At 40.0% G+C, this 27,235-nt stretch overlaps 1 protein-coding gene across 1 annotated transcript; it reads left to right on the top strand.

Annotated features, from left to right (window-relative positions):
* On the top strand, positions 1–27,235 carry klhl35 (kelch-like family member 35). Its single transcript, XM_028799527.2, has 7 exons — positions 1–125; positions 2,603–3,490; positions 12,858–13,042; positions 13,868–13,986; positions 15,257–15,445; positions 19,752–19,940; positions 21,503–27,235. The coding sequence occupies exons 2-7, from the start codon at positions 2,640–2,642 to the stop codon at positions 21,701–21,703; spliced, it is 1,734 nt and encodes a 577-aa protein (XP_028655360.1). The 5' UTR covers positions 1–125; positions 2,603–2,639; the 3' UTR covers positions 21,704–27,235.

The following is a 27,235-nucleotide window of genomic DNA, read 5'->3' as shown; positions in this document are numbered from 1 at the left end:
TTCACGGGCAGCAAACGCGCACACAGGAACAGGAGCGCAGGCTCACCGTCTGTAGAATTTAGCTCACCTGGGCACAAACAAGAAGGCAGAACAAGAGAAAATAGGAAACATTGGCCGTTTGACGGGTAAGGCAAGAAATATGTGCTGCTTCTTGGAGCGAGATTTTTTATATATTACAGTAATACTGATTTTTTGTTTGTTCGATTATTTGCTTTTTATCTTATTTTTGAATTACAATTGCTTTAGGGTTACTTTAAGCATCGGTCAATGCAGCTGTATAACATCAACATTCGTTGGATGACGTTTCTACCTATAACACCAAAACAATAACAATAAAGACACCTCCACGTCTTCGTTCTGGTTCGGAGAGCACCTTTGTTACGGCTGCCGTCAGCGCTCTTTTGTTCTCGACATGTGTGATGTTGCGCTCTAGGGGGATCTGGAGCATCAGAGAACTTTTGTTATGTATTCTATGATTTCGTAATGGGAGGCAATGGCGAAAATGTAAAAAAAAAATCGAGTTACTTTTCGATAATAACATAAAAAATGGAAACTGAGCCCACTTTTAAGCATATGGGTTCGTTAAATATTAATGAATCTATTCTTGTGTACGGATATAAATCGGTCTCCCCAGATTTTGCTTCTGTATCACTGAAACCTTCCGAATCAAAATGAGTAAATTTATACATACATACTCTGCATGGCAATTCTTTATTTCGTTGAAACAAGATATTTTTATTCCCATTGATTTATTGTTCCCGCTCCCATTCTCTCTTGGGGTGTGCGCTTGGAAGGGCTGTAAATCGTTCGAGCATCTGAGCGAGAAACCAGAAGATGAATACATGATGAGTTACCTAAACAAGCTGTGCGGCTGTTCTAGTGGGAGAAAGTTGAGACATGGACATAATTTATACTATCTATCTATCTATCTATCTATCTATCTATCTATCTATCTATCTATCTATCTATCTATCTATCGCTTCTTTCACAGCTATCTATATAGTGCCTTTCATATCAGCATCTCCTGTTATGCAGTGTCTTTCGTACCTGTTTGTCTAATTATCTATCATCTTGTGCCTTTCATATCTATCTATTTACCAGTTATATAGTGCCTTTCCTAATCTATCTACATATTATGTAGTGCCTTTCATATACATCTGAATGTCTGATTATTAAGTATATGGTGCTTTTCATATCTATCTATGTCTATTAGTTAATGCCTATCATATATATGTACTACAGTATCTATCATCTAGTGTCTTTCATATCTATGTATCTTGTAGTGCATTTTCTATCAGTCTACTGCATCACATAGTGCATTTCATAGCTGTCTATCTATTGATATGTTGTATAGTGTCTTTCATAGCCATCTGTCAATGTGAATTTGTTAAATACTGTCATAGGAAACTATCTCTATGTACTGTTCATATACAGTATTGTGACCCGTGAACAGACTATAACAAGCCGCTTGTTGTCTCAGTTGTCCCCGTTTCATACACAGGATAAACAAAAACCATGTATGGAGGTACAAACGAAAAAAGATGGTGTAATAGCCTAGGAAATAAAGGATTTTAGCAGGTGGTGTAATAGCCCAAGAAATAAAGGATTTTAGCAGGTTAGGAAGGCCCAGGACATTGGTTCCAGGTTGGGTTCTGGCCGGGTCCAAAGTCAGACATCAGCCTCAGGGGACTGTCCAGTTTTAATGTGCCCCAACCAGAAAGGCTAGGGTTTGTTGACCCCACCAAGTGGCTCTGGCTGTTGTGGGTAGAAAAGAAGCGACAGTTAGTGTGAGCGCCCCCTCTCATCCTGGAGTGGTATAGCTTACCTCAGCAGAGCCAGGAAGGTGATCCCTAGTTGCACATGAGTGACAATATATACAGTATATCTGTAAGTTCATTTAATATCTTAAATGTATTCATTTTGCAGCTAAATATTTTGATTAAATTTTATGGGGTGGGCAACACAGTGGTTAGTGCTGATGAGTTCCATAATGTGGTTTCAAATCCCTGTCCACTTAAAGTTTTGCATTCTCTTGGTGTCTATGTAGGTTTCTCCTAAGATATTCCATTTCTCCTCTTACATCCCAGAAAAGTACCCAGTGAGTTTACTTGGCAACTCCTGTGTGAGTAAATGATTGAGGGGCACCTCGTACAAGGCAGCTTCCTGCTTGATGATACCAAGATAGTACCCGGCCTTGCACTGGATTAAGCCATCTTGATTGTGGACGGAGGGATGGCTTTAGAGTTTACAACGTTCATCCTGTATGGAGTACATGTGTCTTCTGCAAGATGTAAATCTTTGTTTTATATAGTGCATTTTCCACAGGATGTAACTTTCAGTACTGGTTTGAAGAACAGACAAATCTGTTACGGATTTAGACCAAACTCTATATGTTACCCGAGTTTAAATTAAGTTTTACATTTTTTTATTTTATTTTATTTTCTTTGCTGGTGCCGTTAATGTTACCCAAGTTTAAATACATTTTTACATTTTTTTATTTTATTTTATTTTCTTTGCTGGTGCCGTTAGTCTTTATTAGAATGATGTGTTAAGGTCCATTGTAGAATGCCTTATGTGCGACTCTTCTTATTTCTTTGCTCAGACATCTTTGGAGAATCAACCCCCATCTTTGCTGCAGCATGGGGTTTGGAAATTCATCTGAAATGCAGATGGAGCAGACCAAGAAGCACGTGGACTATTGTTCAGGCCCATGCCATGCTGAGCAGATTTTGCAGGTCTTGAACAATTACAGGCAGAATGGCATCTTTACAGACGTGGTGCTTCAGGTTGGCACAGTGGAGTTCCCCTGCCACCGAGCTGCTCTTTCAGCCAACAGTGTCTATTTTCGGGCCATGTTTCACAGCAACTTGAAAGAGAGCTGCCAGGATAAAGTGAAGATCCACGATATTTCACCATCCACTATGGAGGACTTATTAAATTTTATGTATGAAGGGAAAGTGGACATCCATGAGGATAATGTGGAGTCAATTTTTCTGGCATCTGATCTCTTGCAGATAAATGTCGTTCGTGATGCTTGTGTCAGATTTCTTGAAAAGCAAATTGATCCTTCCAACTGCCTGGGAATTCTCAAGTTAGCACGATCCTTCTCTGTTCACACCCTGACTGAGAAATGCACCAAGTTTTTGTTTGAGGATTTTGCTGAAGTGTTCAAACACGAGGAATTCCTTCTGTTGTCAGACGTGGAGCTCGTTGAGTTTCTCTGCAGCGAACGGCTCACAGTTGAACATGAGGCTGTTGTCGATGCGGTGATTCGATGGCTTCACCATGATGTTCCTGCAAGAAAGGCGCACCTGAAGGACCTACTGGCATTAGTTCAGCTTCCTTTGCTTGACCCTGTGTATTTTGTTAATAAAATTGAAATGGATGAAGTTATCATGAACTCTGAGGAGTGTTGGCCCTTACTTCAAGAAGCTCGGCGATATCATATTTTTGGAAATGAAGTCATGTCTGCAAGGACCCATCCTCGCAGGTAAGTCTGGTTTTATTTGACTTATCAAACTGTCCTTGTTGCAGCCCCACAATCAAATCCCACCCTGGGTAGTGTCTGTGTGGAGTTTGCATGTTCTCCCCATGTCAGCATGATGGAGGATAGGCTCAGACTGTCAGTGGTCCTGTGCTGGGAAAAGGAAGATTAAAAACTTGATGGATGGACAGATGTTCTCTTAAATTGTTTGAGGATTAACTCTCATTATTGTTCTTTACTATCACTGAGAAAAGCGCTATATAAATGTAATAAATTATTATTATTATTATCACAAACTACAGACATTTCCCTCAGGCTAATTAATGTTCAAACCTTAACACAAATATAGGTGCTGAGTGTGTGTTCTGGCATCATCAAATAAAAGGTGGGAACCAATCCTGGAGAGGATGCACTTGCCCAAGCAGGCCAATTTAGAGTCGCCATTAAGCTTGTACAGTCTTGAGATCTGAAATGTGAAAGTGGAACGAAGTCCAACTTTGACATTATGTACACATTACACATTTTATAGAAGTCTGGTAGTGCTACCTGTATATACAATGGACGTTCAAAAAGTTTCCGCTCTTTTTTTAATCTTATTTATTAAGAATTTCAAAAACGAATGACATCACTTTTCTACATAGTCACCTTCATTTGCAGTGCAATTTTCCCAGCGTCATACCAACTTTTTAATGCCCAATTACTGCTCCTCCTGCCTTCACAATTTCCAACGAAAATATAAAAGTGCGGAAACTTTTTAAACATCCCTGGTACAATACTTCAAGATCTCAACGACTAAGTAATTATCTGTTTCAAGGCAAGTAGGTGGTTTTTGACAACCAAAGCCTTTATTCTGTATAGTTGCTCTCCATAGCTAACCCCTATACATTTTTTTCATATTTGTTCAATTTTAAGAGTAGCATATTGAGTGGCTCTCTCATGGTCACATGCTGGACTAGTGGTGCAGATGCAGGATTTGAGTTTTTTTATCTGTTCTTCCATTTATTATTCAAACCTGTTATTCCAGTGGAGGGCCACAGTGGGCCAAAACTATCGTATATACTCGCGTTTAAGTTCTCCCGCGGATAAGTTGGGGCTTGATTTTATCGTATGATTTCTGGTATTTTATAATGTCGGTTGTATAAGCCGAATGTGGAAAACTCACGCTATTGGTCCAAGAGATTATGATATGCGGACGCCCACCTGAGAGAGTAACCACGGAGCACACTGCCTGTTTTTCTATGTATTGTGGCTACGAGAACCACACAGTAATACCCAAACTATTGCAAAGTGACGTTTGCACTGTTTTGTGCTTTTGTATCTCACACCCTTATACATCTTTATCGTAAGAGCATCACTTATCTACAATGGAGCGTTTGATCAGAAGAAAATATGAAGCTGGTTTTAAATTAAAAGTCGTTGAAGTGGCAAAAGAAATTGGTAACTTCATTGCTGCCACAAAATTCGATGTTTCTGAGAAACTGATGTGACATTGGAGGAGGCAAGAAGATGTAAAAAAAAAAAACTTAAGTGTCACATTTTTGAGCCGGAATATAAGTCAGGGTCTGATTTTATGATCGATATTTTGGGTTTTAAGACCAGACATATACGCGAGTATATACGGTAAATAATACAATAATAAAACGGGAAGTGTTCAGCGCAAGTCACAGTCACTGACATCAGGCTAATGTAGAGGGACTCATTAGTCTGCACATATCTGAGATGTAGGATGATAGCAGAGTACTAGAAGAAGACCCACAATGGCAAATGGTGACAAACAGTGACTTGGCAGCAGTATTAATCTCTGCCCTATTAGTCTTTTTTAAGTTTTCTGAAAAAAAATGATGAAAAAGAAGAATCCAGCCATGAGATCCCAAAACTGGGAAATCTAGGTACAGAAAATGGCAGACTCTGATTGTATAAGTGCTAATAAAAACACTCATTCAGTGACAGGATGGTGTGTTAGAGACATCAGCACCCATGTTAAGTTCCACGAAATGCAATCTGGTAGCTATATGTCAGTTCAAAGTAAGAGTCAGATTTCCAGTGAAGAAAAATTTGGAATCCTGCCAAATGCCAAAAAGCAGTTTTCTGTTACACATTACGAAGTTCTTTGAAAGGAGTAATGCCAAGACAAGCATTCAGTCACACAACCATTCCAGTAAGTACAGTAGGTGAAAAGCACAGTAGCAGAAAACATCTTCCAGTACATGCAATGATTTCAGGGTTTTCATACACCCATAACAAAGCAGAACATTCACAGACCCACCTTAGTCCATTTCAGAGCTACAGGGGTCTCCAGAGCAGGCCGGCATGCCAGTCCATCAAAAGATCCTCTCACACACACATCGACACTCGCAGAGGGTCAGTTCTGCAGACACAGGAAGAACATACAAACGCTATACCATTAGTTACAACCAGACATGGGACTTGAAGGCAGAACGATCTGTCAAAACACAATCATACATTTGCAGCCCCAATCTACACTCCCACTATAAATGTCCGTCTGTAGTCACCAAACTCCCACAACCCAGTCTACCTATGAGCTGTGGCCTGATCTCCCCTTCAATTTTCCTACCATTGTACTGCACATCCTATCACAGAACTGAATGCACCTATGATGGCACCTCTTTAGTCACAAACAGTCCCTGCTGGACATTCCCCCAACCTTTCACATGCTGTAGTTCCTTCTACCCCGGCAATGTTTGACTAATTACAAAGCCTGTCACATCCATATTACTAACTGAGAATGGTAAACCGGATGGCATGGATGCAGGTACACGGCGATGGGACCATGAGACGTACAGCGCACGTCTCATAAACCGCAAGCGAAGTCGTATCCACCGTGCACGAAGGAGTCACGGCCCAAAAACGAAAGAGCTCAACTGACGTGAATGAGAAATGAAGCAACAACACGCCCATAGCTAACGACTACCGACACAGCCACACTTGAACACAGGCGCCTACAACGAGCGTCTGAAATGCTGCGGGCAAAGCGGGCACGGCTCCAAAATGAATGAGCTCGACAAATGTATTTCAGAATACCCAACGCCGGGGGTAGGCACTACTGCGGAGTGAAGGCGCAGGCGTCACCACCATATTGTGAGTGGCACTACTGCGGAGTGAAGTTAGGAATAATGTGCTGCTTGGGATTGTACAAACCGCTGAACGCTTTACACCAAATTCAAACACAATACAGCTCAACGATACAAACACGAGCCCAACTGAATAAGATCAATGAACGCGGGGCGCCTACAACGCGCATCTGAAACTGCGGAAGCAAAGCAGGCACGGGTTCAAAACGAACGAGCTTGACTGACGGATATACAAACACGAGCCCACCTGGATAAAATCAATGAACGCAGGCGCCTACAACGCACGTCTGAAATGCCGCGGGCAAAGCGGGCACGGCTCCAAAACGAACGAGCTCGACTAATGTATTTCAGGATACCCAACGCCGGGGGTAGGCGAGCGAAGCGAGCAGGGGTCGGAGCCCCCCCTTGTCTGTCATAATGAACAATAATTCTTCTTATAAAGACAGTATTTTAATGAATTGGAGCTCTCATAGGTTATGGGTGTTTAGCTTACATATAGATGTTGAAGCGATATATGCTTTAGTAGTTCAAATTCAGCTTCTTTTTGCCATCACTGTGTGACATAGTGATGGGAACAATTTCTATTCAGGAGTGTAACTGCACTTGTTGGGCATTTGGTCCAGAGTCGGCTCCTGCCCTGTATTTGTTGATTCTCCGGCTCTAGAAATAGTAGGCTTTAAGAATGGATGAACTTTTATTATTGTGGCTTGTACTGACCTTTGAATGGTACAATTACCCCAAGTTCTTGTCTATAAGCCGCGGCTTATCTAAGGAAAAAAGTTGTGAAAATGAAAAAATAGAATATCGGCTTATACATAAATCCGGCTTATACAGTAATCCCTCCTCTATCGCGGGGGTTTCGTTCCAGAGCCACCCGCGAAATAAGAAAATCCGCGAAGTAGAAACCATATGTTTATATGGTTATTTTTATATTGTCATGCTTGGGTCACAGATTTGCACAGAAACACAGGAGGTTGTAGAGAGACAGGAACGTTATTCAAACACTGCAAACAAACATTTGTCTCTTTTTCAAAAGTTTAAACTGTGCTCCATGACAAGACAGAGATGACAGTTCTGTCTCACAATTAAAAGAATGCAAACATATCTTCCTCTTCAAAGGAGTGTGTGTCAGGAGCACAGAATGTCACATAGATAGAGAAAACAATCTCTAGCAAACAAATCAATAGGGCTGTTTGGCTTTTAAGTATGCGAAGCACCGCGGCACAAAGCTGTTGAAGGCGGCAGCTCACACCCCCTCCGTCAGGAGCAGGAAGAGAGAGAGAGAGAGAGAGAGACAGAGTTTGTTTTTCAGTCAAAAATCAATACGTGCCCTTCGAGCTTTTAAGTATGCGAAGCACTGTGCAGCATGTCTTTTCAGGAAGCAGCTGCACAAAAGATAGCAACGTGAAGATAATCTTTCAGCATTTTTAGACTAGCGTCCGTATCGTCTAGGTGTGCGAACAGCCCCCCTGCTCAATCCCCATACGTCAGGATCACAGATAGTCAGCGCAAGAGTGAGAGAAAAGTAAGCAATCTAGCTTCTCAGCCATCTGCCAATAGCGTCCCTTGTATGAAATCAACTGGGCAAACCAACTGAGGAAGCATGTACCAGAAATTAAAAGACCCATTGTCCGCAGAAATCCGCAAACCAGCAAAAAATCCGCGATATATATTTAAATATGCTTACATATAAAATCACAATTTAAATGACCGCTACGCGCGCGTGTTGACTCGGCGACGCCCAGAGCAGAAAGAACGCGCTCCGGCCGCTCCAACCGCGCCATGCGGGGAGTGAGAGAGACGCCAATATCTCACACTCTCTCCCCCCTTAAAGAAATTAAATGGGTGCGAGTGAGACCACTGACCTCCCTCCCTTCTATTAGTTATAGGTTATAGTACGTTCGGCTTATCCATGAGTCCGGCTTATCTATGATACGATTTTATTTTAAAAATTCGTATGATTTTTGGTCTCCGACTTATACATGAGTCCGGCTTATAGACAAGAACCTAGGGTATATGTAATCAAATCCATTTAGAGCAGCTGCAAAAATAAAATGAGGAGATCGGGTGACCCACACTAACACAATATATGATGAAAAATAAAATTAGATCAGTACTAGTGTATCATGTGAAAACAAAAATATATTACTATTCACCCTGCTCCACATTGCAGTGCTCCCTGATTTACAATACTTATAAATAACAATACATCATGACTATGTCACATAAACATTTCAAATTGAGTATATACTGGTATATAACTGAGTCCAATGAATATACAAAATTACATCAGCTGCCCTGATAATGGGAAAGCTGTAGAGGAGGTCCCGGGTTCACCAGGTTTCTACCAGTTGCTACCAAGAATGGAGGCAGTTGTCCTCCAGTTGCCAGTTCCTGTCATTTTCCCACAGACTGATTTTTTGTTTCCTACAAAAATCAACTTTTATTAGTTATTTACAGAGGCTGTCATTTTGATGCTTAAACAGCCAAAAACAACACTTATACACAACCAACAATCAGCAGTTGCAGACAAACAGTGAAATAAGTGATTCACAAGACAACTGTTATAAATTAATAGCCTGTCATACATTTATAAAACTAACTTTGGCTTCTGAGACATTGAATGTTTAGGTTTACCGTATTTTAGCATTGTAGCACACTGGTAGTGCAGCTTCCTTGCATCAAGGAGACCAGGGTTTGCGTCACTAGGTGCTCCAGGCATGGAGTTTGCAAGTCCTCCCCAGGTCCATATTGATATCCTCCTGGTGTCCCCAGACAGTCAAAGACATGCAGGTTAGGTGCATTGGTGTTTCTAAATTGGTCCTTATGTGAGTATGTGAGGGAGTCTGTTCACCCTGCAGCGGACTGGAACCCTGTCCTCCTTGTGACCAATGCTTGCTGGGATGGACTCCAGCTGCCCAAGATCCTGCTCTGGATAAGCAGGTTGTGAAGTGGATGGATGGATTCCAGCTTTTGGTGCATGCAGAATGACATTCACTTTACAGCAAATGGGATCCATGACATGACCTCAACTTTCCAGGAGGGGCATAGCTGTAACTGCTTTTGCTGCCCCCACTTGTCCTGCTTGAATTTAAAGTCTGCACCAAATTTCATTCTAACATGCTGGATAAGGTCCTCTGATTTATATAGAACATGCTGTACTATACAACACTGTACCAGATTTCAGTTCTACAAATGTTTTTATCCCCCATTGTGTACAATTTAAGATGTTATTCATATAATCTGAGATCAGTTCCTTTAGTATCTGCTTAGCCCAGTAACCTTTAGAGTTCATGTGGGTTTTCTCTGAGGATTTAATTATCAACTGCAAATTCATGAAGGATAAGTGAGTGTGGCCATGTACATGTGTCTGCCAAGCTCCTCTGTTTTGGTCAATGCTGCCTACAGCTGTATAAAATGACAATGTCTTTGATAAGATATTAAGATGCTTCCTTTCTTTAAAGTCAGGTCACCAAACAGTCCTGTTCTGAAGCTCATGCTCCACAGGGAGAAGGAGAACAGAGGAGCGAAGGTGGCCTGGTAGCTCTGCCTTTTATAGGGGTCTGGTCCAGTCAGTTTTACCCATTTAGATTTACTTATTTGGCTGACCCCTTTCTTCAAGTTGATGTACAACATTTGAGATATAATTGGCTGCATTTCTTTTGTTTTTCCAGTTAGAGCACAGGCAGGTGACGTGTCATGCTCATGGTCACAGGGTCAGTAACACGATTTGAACCTACAACCTCTGGGTTTAAAGTGCAAAACCTTAACTGCTGCACCTCGTTACCCCCAGCTTAGTAGTATGAGGTGTCCTTGTTATGATTAGGCCTAATCAATTCAAAAAGGCTGGAATCCTTCAAAAAAAAGGTTTAAAGCCTACAAACTTAAAAAATTCTTGATGCCTAGAAAACTCATGAAGGTGAGAGGGGAATTGATAAACCCCTGGACCACAAATGACAAAGCCTTGCCTTAAAATTTAATTCATTTTAGCAAATATCAAAAGAAAATCCAAATTTGAAAAAAGATATAAAAAATCCAAAATATTCCAAAATCAGTCTTCAAAGAGGAAAACAAAGAACACATAAATAGGATAGGAGAAAAAAATCAAAACTACTGTGAAAGTTCTCCCAAGAGCAAAAGTGTTGAGGTCAAAATCTTACTAAATTTTGAAATAAAGCAAAATGGTCCAAAGCCAAATATCCACCTCATAATTATGTATTGATGGGTGAACACAGTTGTCCAAATGGGGTGGGTTTGAGGATACGACTGTAGGTGAATGAAAAGATGGAACTCTGGAGAGGGCAACATACAATTGTCCATGACTGAAAACTGGAGGACCGCCGTCATGCCTCCACCTCCCAGAGCGAGGGACGGGGCTGGACGGCGCTCGGGCACGGAGGGCAGAACGGGGGGAGAGGGAAAGGACGCCCATTCCGCCCCCTCCGCCCCAGCCCCCTCGCCATTCTAGTCTGCTGATTTCTTAGTCATCTCTTAGTCATTGTTCAGTGCGCACTGCCTGCTCATGTGCCCACACCCAACTCCTCACCTGAGTCGCTTTCGTCTGTGTACAGTCCACATGCACCTGTGAGTCACGTTGACTTTTCATTTTCCAAACATCGCCTCAGTCGCTTTCGTCTCTGCTACAGTCCACATGCACCTCTGAGCCACGTTGACTTTTCATTGTTCTTTGCAGTTCCGGCTGCTTTTCTATATATAATCCACCAAATCACCCGACCATGGTAGTAGCGACGAGGGTGTGTACAAAGGGCAGGGACTTAATCAGTGCGAGTGTAAGACCCGCACTTAGTGGGAATTCGTGGGGAACAATTGCAAGCCCCGGTGTCCATCACGAATGGGGTTCAACGGCTTACCCACATCTCTCGGTGCCGGGTAGACACACGTTGATCCATTCAGTGTAGCGCGCATGCAGTACCGGACATCCAAGGGCATCACAGACCTGTTATTGGTCAATCTCACGTGGCTGAAAGCTACTTGTCCCTCTAAGAAGTTGGACACCGACCGCTCGGGGGTCGCATAACTATTTAGCAGGAGGGAGTCTCTTTCGTTATTGGAATTAACCAGGCAAATCACTCCACCAACTAAGAACGGCCATGCACCACCACCCACAGAATCGAGAAAGAGCTATCAATCTGTCAATCCTCTCCGTGTCCGGGCCAGGTGAGGCTTCCCGTGTTGAGTCAAATTACGCGAAAGGCTCCACACCCAGTGGTGCCCTTCCGTCAGTTCCTTTAAGTTTCAGCTTTGCACCCTTACTCCCGCCGGAACCCAAAGACTTTGGTTACCCGGTTGGCTGCCCGGCGGGTCATGGGAATAACGCCGCCGGATCGCCACTCGTCATCGTTTATGGTCGGAACTACGATGGTATGTGATCGTCTTCGAACCTCCGACTTTTGTTCTTGATTAATGAAATCATTCTTGGCAAATGCTTTAACTCTCGCTCGAATTGTTGGTGGGCGGGGCTCTGTGAGTTGGCGGGCGTGGCTCTGTCTTGCGTGCATCTTGCTTGCCATGGACTTAGTGAATTCTTAGAAATTGGTGGGCGTGGCTCTGTGAGTTGTCGTCGTATCCCATGGTCTTAGAGTTGTTGGGCGTGGCTATGTCGTGCATATCCCATGGTTGTCTTGCGTGCCCTGTCGGCTTAGTGAATTATATATATATAGATAATAAAGCAAATACGCATGCTGACAAGCAAGGAGTACCAAGTGAGTGGAACAACATAATCAGGAACAGCTAATGGCTCGTCCCTTAGGTCACACGTGGAGTGATAGAATTACAAAAAAAAATACAAACACAGAATTAGGAATAGAGCTGAAGTAAATGACAGAATTTACAGAATGCAAAACAAAGGCACAGTCAGTTTTCTGAAGGACATCTCAAAGATGTGCAATTAGTGTAATAGTTGTCTCTAAATTTGCCCAGTGTGGTTTGTTGTGAGTTTGTAGCTGACTGTGCCCTGCAGTAGGTGCCGTACCTTGGGTGGCCTCCTGCCTTTCCCTCATTGCTGCTATATAAAGCTCTGGCTGACCACACTTCTAACTGGAATAAGCAGTACAGGAAATGAATAAATTTCCTCATCATATTCATTCAGAATAAAAGCCTTAGTCTGTATTGAGAAAGTGTGCTCCACTGTCTATGGTTACATCAACAAATCCACCATGAAAAGAGTTGTCCTTTGAATGTGTTGTGTAATTTAGCACTTGGATCAGCAGATGTTCTTCCTCCATCTATGCAGGGTACTAACTTGGATATTTGTGTTTTAGATTTTTAGGAATGACTGAGATGTTAGTAGTCATTGGCGGCTGTGATAAAAAGGGATTCTTTCAACTCTCATGCACTGAAAAATATAACTTTGAAACAAAAAAGTGGACGGCAGCTGCTACTGTTCCAGGGGGTTTAAAATCTGAATTTGCAGTATGCACACTTCAAAACGACATCTATGTGTCAGGTATGTCATAAAAAGTGTCTTTACTAAGCCATTATTAAGAGTCCTGATGTTGTTTAGCCGGTATTGTCTGTCACAACAGCACAAACAATATGATTCTAATGCATATTTATCACTATTGTTCTGAATATTCTGGGTTAAATGCTGTAACAAAAGACAAATGAGATCATAAAGAATTGGGGCACCAAATGGAGAACCCCATATAATTGTTGGCGAAACAACAAACAGGAATTCAAGATAATCGTGAGAACCTTCTGAGATATGAGTCTAAGTATGAATTGATTCAAGGTGGGAGATCTTCCGGGTTTAAGTCCTACCGGCAGGAAGAGGCGGGTCCAGGTGGGTGGACACCGGAAGTGACATCAGTGGTGTTGCAGCCATTAATCTTCCAGTCTGCAGCAGGGAGGGAGGGAGGAAGAGAAAAGGTATTAGAACACAATGCCCACCCCTGGAGCGGCGGGGAATTACAATGCTGGAGTCCTTAAGCTGTCCCCTGCGTACCCGTTCGTGACACTGTGTAGAATGAAAATGACTTACTCTGTGCAGAACAAGGTGTGTCACCGTTATACGTAAATGAGAAAGTTTAACTAACAGCTTTGAGAAGTGAAGCAAAATGACACTTTTTATTGGCTAACTGAACATATTACAATATGCAAGCTTTCAAGACAGCTCAGGTAGGAAGATCTGTTCAGTTAGCCAATAAAAGGTGTCATTTTGCTTCACTTCTCATTGCATCCATAATGGCTAACACGGTACAACAACCTACTACAACTAACAGTTTTGAAATGCAAAACTAACTATCCGCTGATGTGTCGTTTGCTCTTTCAGGTGGCCATATCAACAGCAAGGCTGTGTGGAGGTACATGTCAAAGCTCGATGCATGGGTTCAAGTTGCACCCTTGAACAAAGGGCGATGGAGGCACAAAATGGTAGCACTTCAAGGCAAGGTGTGACACAGTAACTGCTTGGATTTTTTTACTTTATTTAATAAATCATGAGGACTGACATGATAATCCTATGAAAAAAAAAGACAGAAGCATATAATTGTTCTTTTAGCAGTTTTCTGTTCAATAGCTAATCCTTTTTAAACTGCTGAAACATTTAGAAGTACATGATTTGAGTATTATGAAATGATTGGACAGACACAGGAAGAGGTTTGGGGGCAGCCGCCAGTTTGCTTGAATTAGGCTGCCAAAATGGAAAGGTTGGTTCCATAGAACAGGTCTCAACAGACTTCAGTCCAACAATAGAACAATCATAAAAAGCCGGGCAAGAGAACTGATGTCATCGGGACAGGAACCGGAAATGATGTCATCAGAACCGGAAGAGACATCATTACGCGTTGAACCGGAAGTGATGTAATCGGGACTGGAAGTGACATCCTTGAGTCTACGTGAAATTTCCCGTGGTTGGTCTGCTGATGAAAAAGAGGGAGGATCAGTGCACCCTGCCACCCACGGGTCTGGCATGGAATTATCCGTTTGTGAGCCCTTCAGCTGCCTCCCATGCGCAAATGTGTGACAGTGTTCATTAAATCTTTAGATTTGTACTTTATTTTAAATTAAGAAAAATGCTTTGCATTAGAAGTGTTCAGACCTTAGGGGCCACTGTGGTCCAGATGTTCAAACAAAGGCTGGTTTGTTTTTTTATTATTCTCCAGATAATCAGGTTCTTCTTCACTTCTTCACATTCTATCGAATCACAAACATACAGATGCACGAATTCCAAGATAACTATTTATTCTCATAGGTTGATATGAATGGGAAATGAATTAAAAATTCTCATATATATTATTATATGCAAGAGAGAAAATTTAGTTTTAACCCTGAAAATGGTTTGTAGGCCGGTACTACTGTGTCTTTAGAATTCTGTCCACGTAGTGAAGTTAAAACACTGCAAAAGATGCATATGCAAAAACTAGACAAAAAACAATGTATAACAGAAGTTATTTTACTTTTGTTTACAAAAAAAATCTACCAATAGGGTAAGAAATATGTACTTGATAAGATTTCTTTAAACAGGCTTAAAAATCTTATACACAAATACGACAATAAATCCTTCAATATGGAAAGCAAGATTCAATGGATTGATATAAAATCTTTTCACTTGCTTAGATTTCGCTTTTTTCAGTGTATAGGTCTGCACTGTTTGACATCAGTGAAACATAGTACAGTGCATATACAAAATTATAAAGAATCTGTTTCTTTTTTCTTGCAGATTTATGTAGTGGGAGGATTTGATGGAAATGGCCGAGTGGCCAGTGTTGAATGTTATAATTCCTTTACCAATGAATGGCGTCCTGTTGCTGCTTTGCTGGAGGGTGTGAGCTCCGCTGCTGTCACCACATGCCACAACAAGCTGTTTGTGATTGGTGGAGCTGTTAACGATCAAACCAATACAAACCAAGTAAGTGGGCTAGCCATATGAGTCTGAGCAATGTGTCCATGTCTTATAGAGTAGCAAGTAACAATACTGGAGGAAGACATCCGCCATCGGACTTTATTACAAGACTTTTTGAGCCACAATACAAAGTATTTTTTTGTGTGTGAATAGAGGTATGGCTTTCTATGAGTGTTAAATTTATGAACTGTTTAGCATATGTTTTAATCTTTATGTGATGCAGGTGCAACAATGTTTTTACTTTATGTTGATTAAACAGAGTCAATATGGAGTTTGAGGATTGCACATGGGATACCATTTGGTGTCTTAACCTTCATTTCCATCCCTGTTTAGGGTTCTCACTGTTTGACCTTTTGTTTTTGCGTTCATGTGGGTTACCTCACATGCAGTACTATTAAGTAAACTGGATTGTCTAAATAGATCATGTGGAATCGTGCTTTGACTCTGCTCTGTGACGGCTGGTGCCCAGTTTAGGGCTCATTGTTGCTTCTCATTCACTACGCCTGTGGTTGCCGTCTCAGTGCATCCTTCTCATATTAAACATCATGCATTAAACCAGTTAAAAACGCGTTCACATGTCAAAAGAAATTATAATTCAGACAGCTGTCAAAGACAAAGCAGAAAGTCACAAGCAGACAGTTAAGAGAAACAGCAACAATATTAAAATGGGTAATAGACAAGAACAAAGGCCAGAAAGAGACAGAAGTCATACCCAGAATAGCCAAATATGAGGAAAAGTGCTAGCCAAACAAGTCAAAAGAACTAAAAAAAAAAACTATATGTTATATTATGTTTTAGGCACTGTAAATTTCATTTCTATAAGTATTTTTTAATGTTATCTTCATTTCAACTGTGTTGTTACTTTGGTGAAGTCACAACACTGCCATCTTCAGTTTTGATTTTCATTGTGGGCGCTGCCATTTCTCATATTTTCACTTGGCTGCAGCTATGCTGTTGTTGACGACAGTTCTCCATTGCTACCACGTGTCTGGGATGTCATTGCAGTGACACTAGTTAAGACAGCTGCCATGTTGTAGTGACAATATGTAAGATGTTGATCATGTTGTGTTAACTCAGCCCCCTCACCATCCACAGCTAGGTCCATAAGTATTTGGACAGTGATACGATTTTCATAATTTTGGCTCTGTACATCACCACAATGGATTAGAAATGAAGCAATTATTATGTAATTGAAGTGTAGATTTTCAGCTTTAATTTAAGGGATTTACCAAAAAATATTGTATGAGTCATTTAGGAATGACAGCCATTTTTCTGCATAGGCCCTCCATTTCCAGGGGCTCAAAAGTATTTGGACATTTGACTGCCAAGCTGTTCCATAGCCAGGTGGGAGCAGTTCTCTCACAATTTCATTAACAATTAAGCAGGTAAAAGGTCTCAAATTGGTTCCAAGTGTGGAATTTGCATTTGGAAGCTGTCACTGTGAACTCTCAATATGAAGTCCAAAGAGCTGTCCATATAAGTAAAAACAGTCCATCATTTAGCTGTGAAAACAAAACAAACCCTTTAGAGAGTCAGCAGAAACACCAGGATTGATACATTTGGTACATTCTTAAAAAGACGGAACACACCAGAAGGACTGGAAAACCATAGGAGACAACTGTTCTGGATAATTGCAGAATTCTGTCCTTGATGAAGAAGGACTCCTTTACAACGTTTATCTAAACCAAGAACACTCCGGGTGGTAGACCTATCATTGTTAAAGTCTACAATCAAGAGAAGACTTCATGAAATTAACGACAGAGGGTTTACCACAAGGTTTAAACCACTGGTCAGCCTCAAACATAGGGACAGGTTGAACTTTGCCAGAAAACATTTTTAATAGCCTGTCCAGTTCTGGAACAATTTTCTTTGGACAAAAGGAAACTAAGATCAATATATACCAGAATGTTGGAAAGAGAAGATGGAGAAAAGAAATGAAATGGCTTATGATCTGTTGAATACCACATCATCTGTGAAACATAGCGGAGGTGTTTTATGGTATTCTCATGCATGGCTGTGAATGGAAGTCAGTCGTTAGTGTTTACTGATGATATGACTGCTGGCAGAATGAATTCAGAAGTGTACAGGGCTATACTGTCTGCTCAGATTCAATTCAGAAATACTGCAAAACTGATAGGATGATGCTTCACAGTACAGAAGGACAGTGAGCCAAAACATACTGCAAAAGCAAACCAAGTGCTTTTTAAGACAATGAAGTGGAATGTTCTTCAAAGGCCAAGTCAATCAACTGACCTCAACCCAACTAGACATACATTTCACTTGCTGAAGACAAAACTGAAGGCAGAAAGTCTAATGAACAAGCAGCAACTGAAGACAGCTGCAGTAAAGGCCTGGCAAAGTATCAGTAGGGTGGAAACGCAGCACTTAGAGAAGGCCATGGGTCCCAGACACAGGCAGTCATTGACTGTAAAGGGTTTTCAACCAAATCATTTATGATTGTTAGTTTGTCCAAATACTTTTGAGCCCCTGAAAATAGGGGGACCATGTATAAAAATCTCTTTTCTCAACGGCTCATACAATGTTTTTGTTAAACCCCTTGGATTAAAGCTGAAAGTCTGCACTTCAATCACATCTTGATGGCTTTGTTTCAGTTCCATTATGATGGTGTAAATGGTGAAATTTATGAAAATTGTGTCCACATACTTATGGACCATCTTTGTGCAGAACTTTTGGAATAAATAAACTAAACCATTATAAAATATTGTGCATTTTTAATGGGTCCAGGTAGGGCAGTAATGCAACTAATCTGACAGTGCCTCCTACTGACTGCTGCATTTGACTTTACATCACAGTCCTTGCTTCACAGCTCACAGTTAAATGGGATGAATGGGATGTTTAACTTGCCAGTACTCTAACTATAAAAGAAAAAAATATTTGACCAACTGTGCTGTAGCTCAGTATTTGCAAAGCACCTTGGGATAACGTTCACTTTAAAAATAAAGGTTAGTTATTTGTGAGCTGTTATACTCACTAATAGCATTACTTAAACTCAGGGTTGAACTGAGACTCTTGTTAGTGCTCAGCAAGGAGAAGTGGCCATCAATTTGCTAGTTGATCACTAGAGTGCATGGCTACCATCCAGTGAAACAAATCAAGAGAGTCCAAGCCAGGAAATGTTCAAACTGTTTTACTGAAGACTGTAAAGACCTTTCAGGTTTAGCCTTCATCTTACACCCACGAGTGTGGCAGTGAACATTCAGGAAGCTGCCTACAATGAAGGTAAGTCTAGGAGCAGGACAGGAAGGAAAAATGAGGTTTTCCAGGATAACTGAAATATTCTATTTAGGCCTAATTACGAGTTGAGAAGGGAAATGACTGCAGGCCTGTTTTTAGTGCCGTGTGTCTTTGCCAGCTCCTGCCAGTGTTAAGTCAAGCCTTTTAGTTTGTTAGCCTGTTTTACTGGCCTTTCATTAAGTATGGAGATAGTCTGTCAGTTTGTTTGAGCCTGCGCTGTGGCATCTGAACACTATGAACCAAATTTTTTTTCACAATTCATTTAAAGCAGGTCTAACAAATTGGCCTTAAGGGAGTTACAAAACTTTTATTTATACTCTGATCACTCTCAATGTCAACTCATCTGTGTTTCATGGTCTAAATTTATAAAGAAGTGAAAATGTTATGAAAGTCAGAGATGAAGATGAATGAGGTAAAGCTAGGAAGACATGTCAGGCTTTCTTCTATTGTTAGAAAACAGCTGAGAATTACAAAATAAATAAATAAATAAATAAGTGCTTTTTAAACATTTTTATTCAGTGCCCCCATCATTTGTAAACTTTATTTTAAAGTTTTCATGTCATCAATGGGAAAACCTTCCTCTGAAGTAAATGCAAAATGCATCCATCGGAGATATTTATTTTGTTTAATATTTTTTTGAAAAGGAAAACTTAGTCACGTCCTGTAAATAAAACCAGTATAAATCATTTTTTCGAACTGGTTTTGTTCAAAATGTTGTACAAGTGTGTTTCAGGATTGTAGTAAGAGTGTGAAGTTTGATGAAGAACAGTGTGCCACGGACACACAGAGACATCACACCAGAAAGACAGATTTCGTTCAGGGATGAACATGTCTAAAAGCTAAAGTCTGGTTTTCAATCCTGATTACTGTTTTTCTCATCTACTTTTTCATTCGTTTTATTTTTTGTATCAGTTTGCTCATTTTTAAGTTCAGTCCATTGTTAATAAAATTGAGAACAGTGGAAGTATTGAATAGAGTTCAGGGTCCTGTTTATTTGTCATGTGAGCAACAGAATGGTTCCAATCTTTATTTTTGGTTCTTATCTTTCCTCTGTCAGGTTCAGTGCTATGATCCAGATGAAGATAAATGGATTCACATGGCCCCTACTCCATTTTACCTGCGTTGCCTGAATGCTGTCACTCTTGACAAAACCATATATGTTGTTGGTGGACTTATGGAAAAAATGTATAGCTATGTCCCAGAAAAGAATCTGTGGAGTGAAGCTGTGACTTTGCCCGGCCCCTTGGTAAGATGGCCGCTCTTCCTGTAAACTCTCCTGTGGTATTGGTGAATGTATAGGTTGACAACTTTGCCAAGATTTCTAAATGATCTTGTACCTCACTGAAACCTCAGATTTGTTACTGCCTGGTACATAATGTTGCCCACTTTGGCCCCCCTAACCCCAAACTGGATTAAGCAGGTTTAATAATGGATGGAGATAAGAATGGGTCAAGTCATTTATGGAGAGGGTCAGTTGAGATGAGATCATTAGAACATATAAAAATTGTGATGTGAACAGGCCATTCAGCCCAACCAGCTTGTCCATCCTGTTCACCCAAATTTTCCAAAATAACATCAAGGTGAGATTTGAAGGTCTCTGTACTCCTACTCTCCACCACAGTATTTGGTAGTTTATTCCATGTGTCTAAGGTTCATAGCTTGAAGAAAAGTTTCTAGCATTTGAATAAAATCTGCTCTTAACATGTTTCCAATTGCGTCCCCCCAGTTCTTGTTATTTTAAATTAACAGCTGAGATCCACTGTACTAATTCTTTTCGTAATTCTAAACACTCCAGTCATGTGTCCTCTTAATCTTCATTTCCTTCAACTGGAAAGGTTCAACTCCTTCAATCCCTCATTATTGCTGATACCTCTTAGTCCTGGAATCAGCACAGCCGCTCTTCTCTGGACATTCGTTTAACTCTGCTAGGTGCTTTTTTTGTAATATGGAGACCACACTGTATGCAGTACTCCAGGTGAGTCCTCACAAGCATATTATAAAGCTTAAATGTAACCTCCTTTGACTTGACACGGCGTGATGCATAACCTCACTTCCTATTAGCTTTCTTGATTGCTTCTACACACTGTCTGGATGTAGATGGTGTTGAGTCTACTAAGGAATTCTGTGCTTGGGGCTGAGTCATGACTGTGATGTCCTTTTTGTTCTATGATGTAACAAATAACAAATGAGAACTAATGATATCAGAGAAATAGGCTGAAGGTGTTCTCTTTCCATTGCTCATCTCAAAAATTACACTTTTTTGAGCACTTTTAAAAAAAGTCCTTAGAGGTAAATAGAATCCAGAAATTATGCAAAAAAAATTTGAGAAAATATTGTAAAACCAAACAAGGTGACACAGATGACGTCATGGTGTCTGTGGCGAAGTCCTCTTTTATTGCAAATCCAAAATGACCTTATGGTCTCAGCCTGAATATTGTGCTTCCAAGGACAGAGTTCTGTCTTTGTTGAGTATCAGTTCAATACTGGACCCTGACTTTCGGTCAGCATTGTTCTTAAATAGTGGAGGTAGAGGAAAGGGCAGCACTTAAGACATCACACTGGAAATGGCGTCAAAGTTCTTCCTCAATTTCTTCCTTTGCTCTAAAGGTGAGAAGAGTAAGGCTTTTAACACTAATGTCTCACCACTCTTAAACCCTATTGCTTCTGATTAGGACCCCCAAGACACTTCTTAGTGCACATGCCTGACAGGGTTAATATTTTTATCTCATTTTAAAATTGAAAGTATGTATTTTAGCAATTCACAGAACACATAACTTACTAATCATATGTCTTTTTTCCCCATCTCAGGAAAGCTGTGGCATGGCAATTTGCAATGGCAAAATGTACATTCTTGGTGGCAGGAATGAACAGGGAATGGGCACAGACAAGGTATTCAGCTTCGAGCCTTCTTCAGGAGAATTTACAGAGGAGCCCCCCATGCCTCGCTGCCTCATTTATCATGGCTGTGTCACCGTCACTCAGCCCTTCAAGAGAAACCTGAAGCTGTGAGACATTATCTTCTCCTGCTTATTTATGGTCACACTGTAGTACCTGAAGAGTACCTTGAAGGGTTCAGCACCTCTGCAGCTATTTAGTCCCTGTGGGACATTAAGATTTATTTCCTCAAATGGTACATTAAAATGGAATTGTCTTACCTACAATCGATGGATCTGTGGGTGCAGTTTTCAGAATGCAACTAATTGCACTCTGGGTATCATATGAGAAAATGTTCTATTAACTACAACCAACATTCCACACCTTCAGGTAATGTCGCAAAGGAACTTACAGTATGTGAAGAATTCATAGCTCTGTACACGGTGCCTCTGCCTTGATAATGATCGATCATAATTGGTCATTGCAGTTTCTCTCTCCATATTCCGGGGGGTGCCGGTATTTATGCCTACTGTATGAAGCTGGTTCATTATTATGGGAAGCCTTATCCTTACTTTACATTTTTGTTGGATAAAATGTTAGGGACTTTTGTCCCACCACTAGGTAGTAAGGATTTATGTGATGTAGCATATACTGTATAATGTGATGTAATTCAATGTAAACAAACTTTTCATTCTTTTTTTTTTAACAAAAAATCAATTGGTTGTGTTTACTTCACCTTCTTCATAATTTTATCATGTTTAATTTAGAAAATATGTAAAGTCCAAAATAAGCAGTTAGGATTTAGCATAATGATGACTAGGCAGTGTGGTAGCTCAGTGATTGTTAGTGCTGCGTCACAGCTCTGGGGACTAGAGATTCAGTCCCAGCCTTGTCTTTTTCTGTGACGAGCTATCCACTTAGAATTCATCATGTTCATGTTCCAGGTCCCTCCCATGTCTTATAGATATGGAGGCTAAGAGAGCTGGTGACTCTAACTTGGCCTGTATGGCTGTTTGTGGGTGTGTGTCCTACAGCAGACTACTGACTCCCTCATCATTGATTCCTATGGTGTAGCCATTGCTTCCAGGATAGACTCTGGCTCTCTGCAACCCATTAGTGAAAAACTGGTTTCAGAAAATGGATGAATAGATTATCTGAACAACACCTAGAATTCCGGCCTGGAATCACTAGCCAATTCATAGTTCAGAATTGCACCAAATGAAATTTTGCATGTCCATAGCTTAACGGTATAGTCGCAAAATGGTGTTTGCCTCACAACAGCAGAAACCGTTCTGTGTGCAGTTTTCACAGTCTGTGTGGGGTTTCTTCAGGTGCTTCTGCTTCCATCAGCATCATAAATAAGAAACACATTACATTAATTGGAGTCTCCATATTGGTTAGGTACAAGGCACATGTTGGAGAGTAGCCTGGGACTGATTAATGCCAACACACACACGCGCCTGCCTTCGCATGTTGCTGCCAGGAATCACCTTATCCTTTAGGTTCATAATTAGGATGGACACATAGACTATAGTGACCTAATAAATGACACACATCAGTGTGCAATGAAGTCTGCCAACATACAGCATGCGCCACTTCAAGCTTATAGATCAGGGGTCGCCAACTCCAGTCCTGGAGGACCACCATGGCTGCAGGTTTTCATTCTAACCCTTTTCTGAATGAGTGACCTGTTTTTGCTGCTAATTAATGTCTTTTAAACTAATATTAACTGATTTGCTCTTGAAGACTCAGACCCTTTTTCCTTAATTAGCAGTCAAACAATAATGAGATACAAAATGAGCCAAAACAACTCGTGTCCATCACACAATATCTGAAACTAAAGAAAGATGAAGGTCTCAGGAATGTTGCTCTGCTCAAGTCCCAAAAACATTTTATCAGGGCTCTTAGAAAAGAGAAAATCAACAATTTTGGAAATGTCTGCTAATGCACCACGAGAGCAGCAACAAGCCACGAAATTAAAGAACTGGTTTAATTAACAACAGGAATTGGCACCTCATTAAGCAGCTGTTTGGAGTGAAATTGGTTGGAGTTTGAAGCCCTGACTTAGTTGGTCTTCTGTTGGCTCCCTCACTTTATATTTCATTTCTGTTTGGGTGCCATTTAAGGAAAGAAATGAAGCAATTCAAAGGAACAATGAAGAAATTCAGGAGAACAAATCTTAAAAAAGCAATTCAATTAAAATGAATTCACAAGAAATTAATGAACAGCACAAACTGGGCACTCGATTAAAAAGGGTTAGAATGAAAACCTGCAGCCACGGTGGTCCTCCTGGACCGGACTTGGCGACCCCGTTATAGGTGACTTACTAGTGTAATGCAAAGATCTTTCCATTATTAAACCTGCTTAATTCAGTTCAGGATTTGTGGAAAAGGTGAAAAAGAAAAGACAATCTAGGAAATTAAACAAAAGATGACTTTATTCAAAAATTAAGGCAAAAATCAGAAAGGCTTACAAAAACAAAGAAAAGAAACCTAGCCTCTTAAAAACAAAAAGAATCCAAAGACTTTCTTAAAAATGTAAAATTAGTCATACAAAAAGATAGAGAAACTCATTGCCAATCCTCAAAACAAGATTTAATAAGTCTAATACAGAAGTGGGTAATCGTAAACGAGAAAAATTTGAAATCACGAGGTTATCCCAAAAATGGGGAAAAACACCAAAAATCTTAAAAGCAAAACACAACAATATAACCTTAGTGTTCACCTTGACTGGGGCCTGTGAATGCCTCATGGGTGGGCTCAGATGCTAATCCACCTGCAATATTAGGAGGCACCGTCCCCTGGGGGCAACACGAAAAGGAGAAGAAACAAAAGAAAATTACAAAGTAATCACAAAGTCTACCAGAAAAACAAAATGTTTTTGCTCGTCTGCGTGTTTTTTTAGACTTGTGGGTTCCAAATCCAAATCAGGCGACAGAATTGTTCTACCACATCCAGTTTTTGAGAGATGAAGGTTTAAAATAATTTTTTAAAAAAAAATCTCTATTTTAGGGAAAAAAGTAATTTTTTAAAATTAATTATTTAGACTTGAAAAATAATAAATTACATAAGAAGAATTGTTTTAAATATAAACATTATTTACAAAATGGAGTCACCTGGTATTTGTTTTCCTCATATTTGTTTCATGGTGGAATGACCAGCAGAAGGGTGCCAACACAGACTCCCTCCACTTGCCACTGTAACGTCTCTCCAAATGAGCGATGTCCTGGTGGAACGTCTCCCCATGTTCATCAGAAACGGCTCTCCTATTCTCAGAGGAAATCGATTTTTTAAAGACTTGTGTTAGGTACTGTAGAAAGAGAGAAGCTCAACTTATTCCTCATAATTTTCCACTCTTGAATTTCCAAGAAAACTATGGCACATGCTATTTTTTTACAATACATTATTGGTGTGTATTCTTTTAGTGTTTGCTTGCCTGTTAACTTGGCCAAGGAAATGGATGGATCCACCTGACCTTGCATATTTCTGTAGACACAATTTAAACAACTTTTTCTCATCTGGACAATAAAAAGGCATCCGTATAACCTTGTAAACGTAAATTCCTGTCTATTTTGAAGGAATAAGTGGAAAGAAAAAAAATACTGATTGAGAGCAAACAATGTGTAGTAACTACTTCATTTTGGGTTGTTTCCACCTCATCCAGCTTCAAGAACGAGGAAGACTGCCATTTTCAGCTCAAAATACACTTTAAATAATATTTTGAGCATAGAAAATGCCATAAAACAAATTTAACCTATTCCTAAAATAAGTTAAAAATGGCATTTTTCACTGAATCCATTATCTTGCGGAAACAGTTTGCGATAGAGAAATTCCAGTTTCAGAAACATAAATTTGTAAAGTACACCGATTGTTTTGCATGGGAGGATAAATACTTTATTTAGACATTTTTATTCAGAGCCCCATGATTTGAAAACTTTTTATTTTAAGGAGGTTGTTGTGACATACACGGGAAAACCTTCCTCTGAAGTCAATATAAAATAACTGCAGGCAGGAAACACCACAGACACTTAAAATGAAATTTCAAGGCCTTTCATTTTTGTTAAATTTTTAATTAAAATATGTTTTGGAAAGATAAAATATAATTCAGGAAACCAAAAGTTTCTTTGAGCCAATTTAGTTTAAAATTTGCTTTTAGAGGATTGTAGTAAGAGAGTGAGGTTTGGTGGCGTGCAGTTGAACAAAGAAACACGTCACATATACCACAGACCCCCAGACAAACTTGTTTGGGGTTGATGCCTAAAACACTTTCAAATTTCAACCCCAGTTAAACACTTTCTCCCCCATTTTATTTTTCTGCCCTTTTGCTGACTAAAGTTTTGCAGTTCTGTTCGCAGGTAATTAAATTGAGAAGCCTGAAGTATTATTGGACAGAGATTTGGTTCCTTTTCCTTTATCAACAGCAGAATCATTCCAGTCAGCAATCTTCATTTTAACTTCACTAATTAAAGGAACCAAATAATTTCAATGGAAAAGAAAAGAAACAGAAAAACTATTAATGAAATTGCAGTAATGGATCTCTAGCAAGAACCTGACACAGAATCAAAGGGACTGAAGGGAATTCTGGCAGCAGTGGGCAAAGCTGTTACAACTAAGCAGGGCTCCACTCTGTTGCAGGACACACACACACACACACACACGCACACGCACACACACACACACACACACAGCACAATTATATCTGACAGTAAACCTAAGACTCCAGACTACCTGAAGAAGAACCCACTGAGCTGATAATCCACTCAATGAACCTGAAGGCAAACAAATTGAGGACCTCTATTTAAAAAAAAAATACATATCAAATATTAAATGTAATGTCATAAACATTTTTATATTAGAAGTTTTGAAAATAATAACTACCACACATTCCAAATACAGGACCGGTTTTAGTGTCTGTATGAAATTATACTGTGAATTTTCAGGACTGCGTGTTTCTAGTCTTGGAAACCTCTGTGTGTTTGCTTTTGTGCACTGATGCTGTGATGGAAATCAAATTGACATTTTTGGCCTTTACGGTGATTAGTTTCATCACGGTATCATACCAGTTACATAGTAAATTTGTTAAAAGTGTTCTGTTATCACTGAATGACATAAAATGGAAATCCTTGGGAAGGAAAATGTGAAAGATGCCAAATTTAAAGGCATAAATTGAGTATTTGTAATGCTTCACAACATTCTTTCTATGAGCCACCTAACCATTTCTTTCACGTCAACATCAATCTGCACAACATCATTTAAGATATATATCTATTTTTTTAACTAATTTATATTTATGACTTAGAGATTAATGTATTCATTTGTTAGTGTGTTTTGTTAGCGCATAAACAGCACAAAATATTGTGCATCACTTCTGTCTTTGAATTACAACTGACTTTAAACCAGTACACAATCAGACTTGGGCAGGTCTGTTCCTGTGTGCCCATTCCTTTTCTTAAAAGATTCTTATGTAACATGATGGATAAAATGCTACAAATGGTTTAAAAGATTTGTGTTTCTTCATACAAGTTGTCTTATGTGTAATGCCATGAGGTTGGAAGCTGTTAGAAGTGATGAACTCCTCAGCTTTGTAGTCAGAAATAAAGTTTGGCTTCTTGTTTTAAAACTCATCATTTTGTAAACATAAAGTTAAATAAAGATTCTTGTTTCTGTC

Source organism: Erpetoichthys calabaricus, chromosome 4 (genome assembly GCF_900747795.2).
Source record: "Erpetoichthys calabaricus chromosome 4, fErpCal1.3, whole genome shotgun sequence".
NCBI classification, from domain to species: domain Eukaryota; kingdom Metazoa; phylum Chordata; class Cladistia; order Polypteriformes; family Polypteridae; genus Erpetoichthys; species Erpetoichthys calabaricus.
Note: the sequence above shows the minus strand (reverse complement) of the source record. Positions and strands in the feature narration are given on the sequence as shown.

What these genes read in the sequence shown, in the direction of transcription:
- klhl35 (XM_028799527.2), top strand. Translation starts at nt 2,640, where the DNA reads ATGGGGTTTGGAAATTCATCTGAAATGCAGATGGAGCAGACCAAGAAG. An exon ending in AAACGACATCTATGTGTCAG is followed by an intron (nt 13,043 to 13,867) that starts GTATGTCATAAA and finishes TTGCTCTTTCAG; the next exon opens with GTGGCCATATCAACAGCAAG. An exon ending in TGACTTTGCCCGGCCCCTTG is followed by an intron (nt 19,941 to 21,502) that starts GTAAGATGGCCG and finishes TCCCCATCTCAG; the next exon opens with GAAAGCTGTGGCATGGCAAT.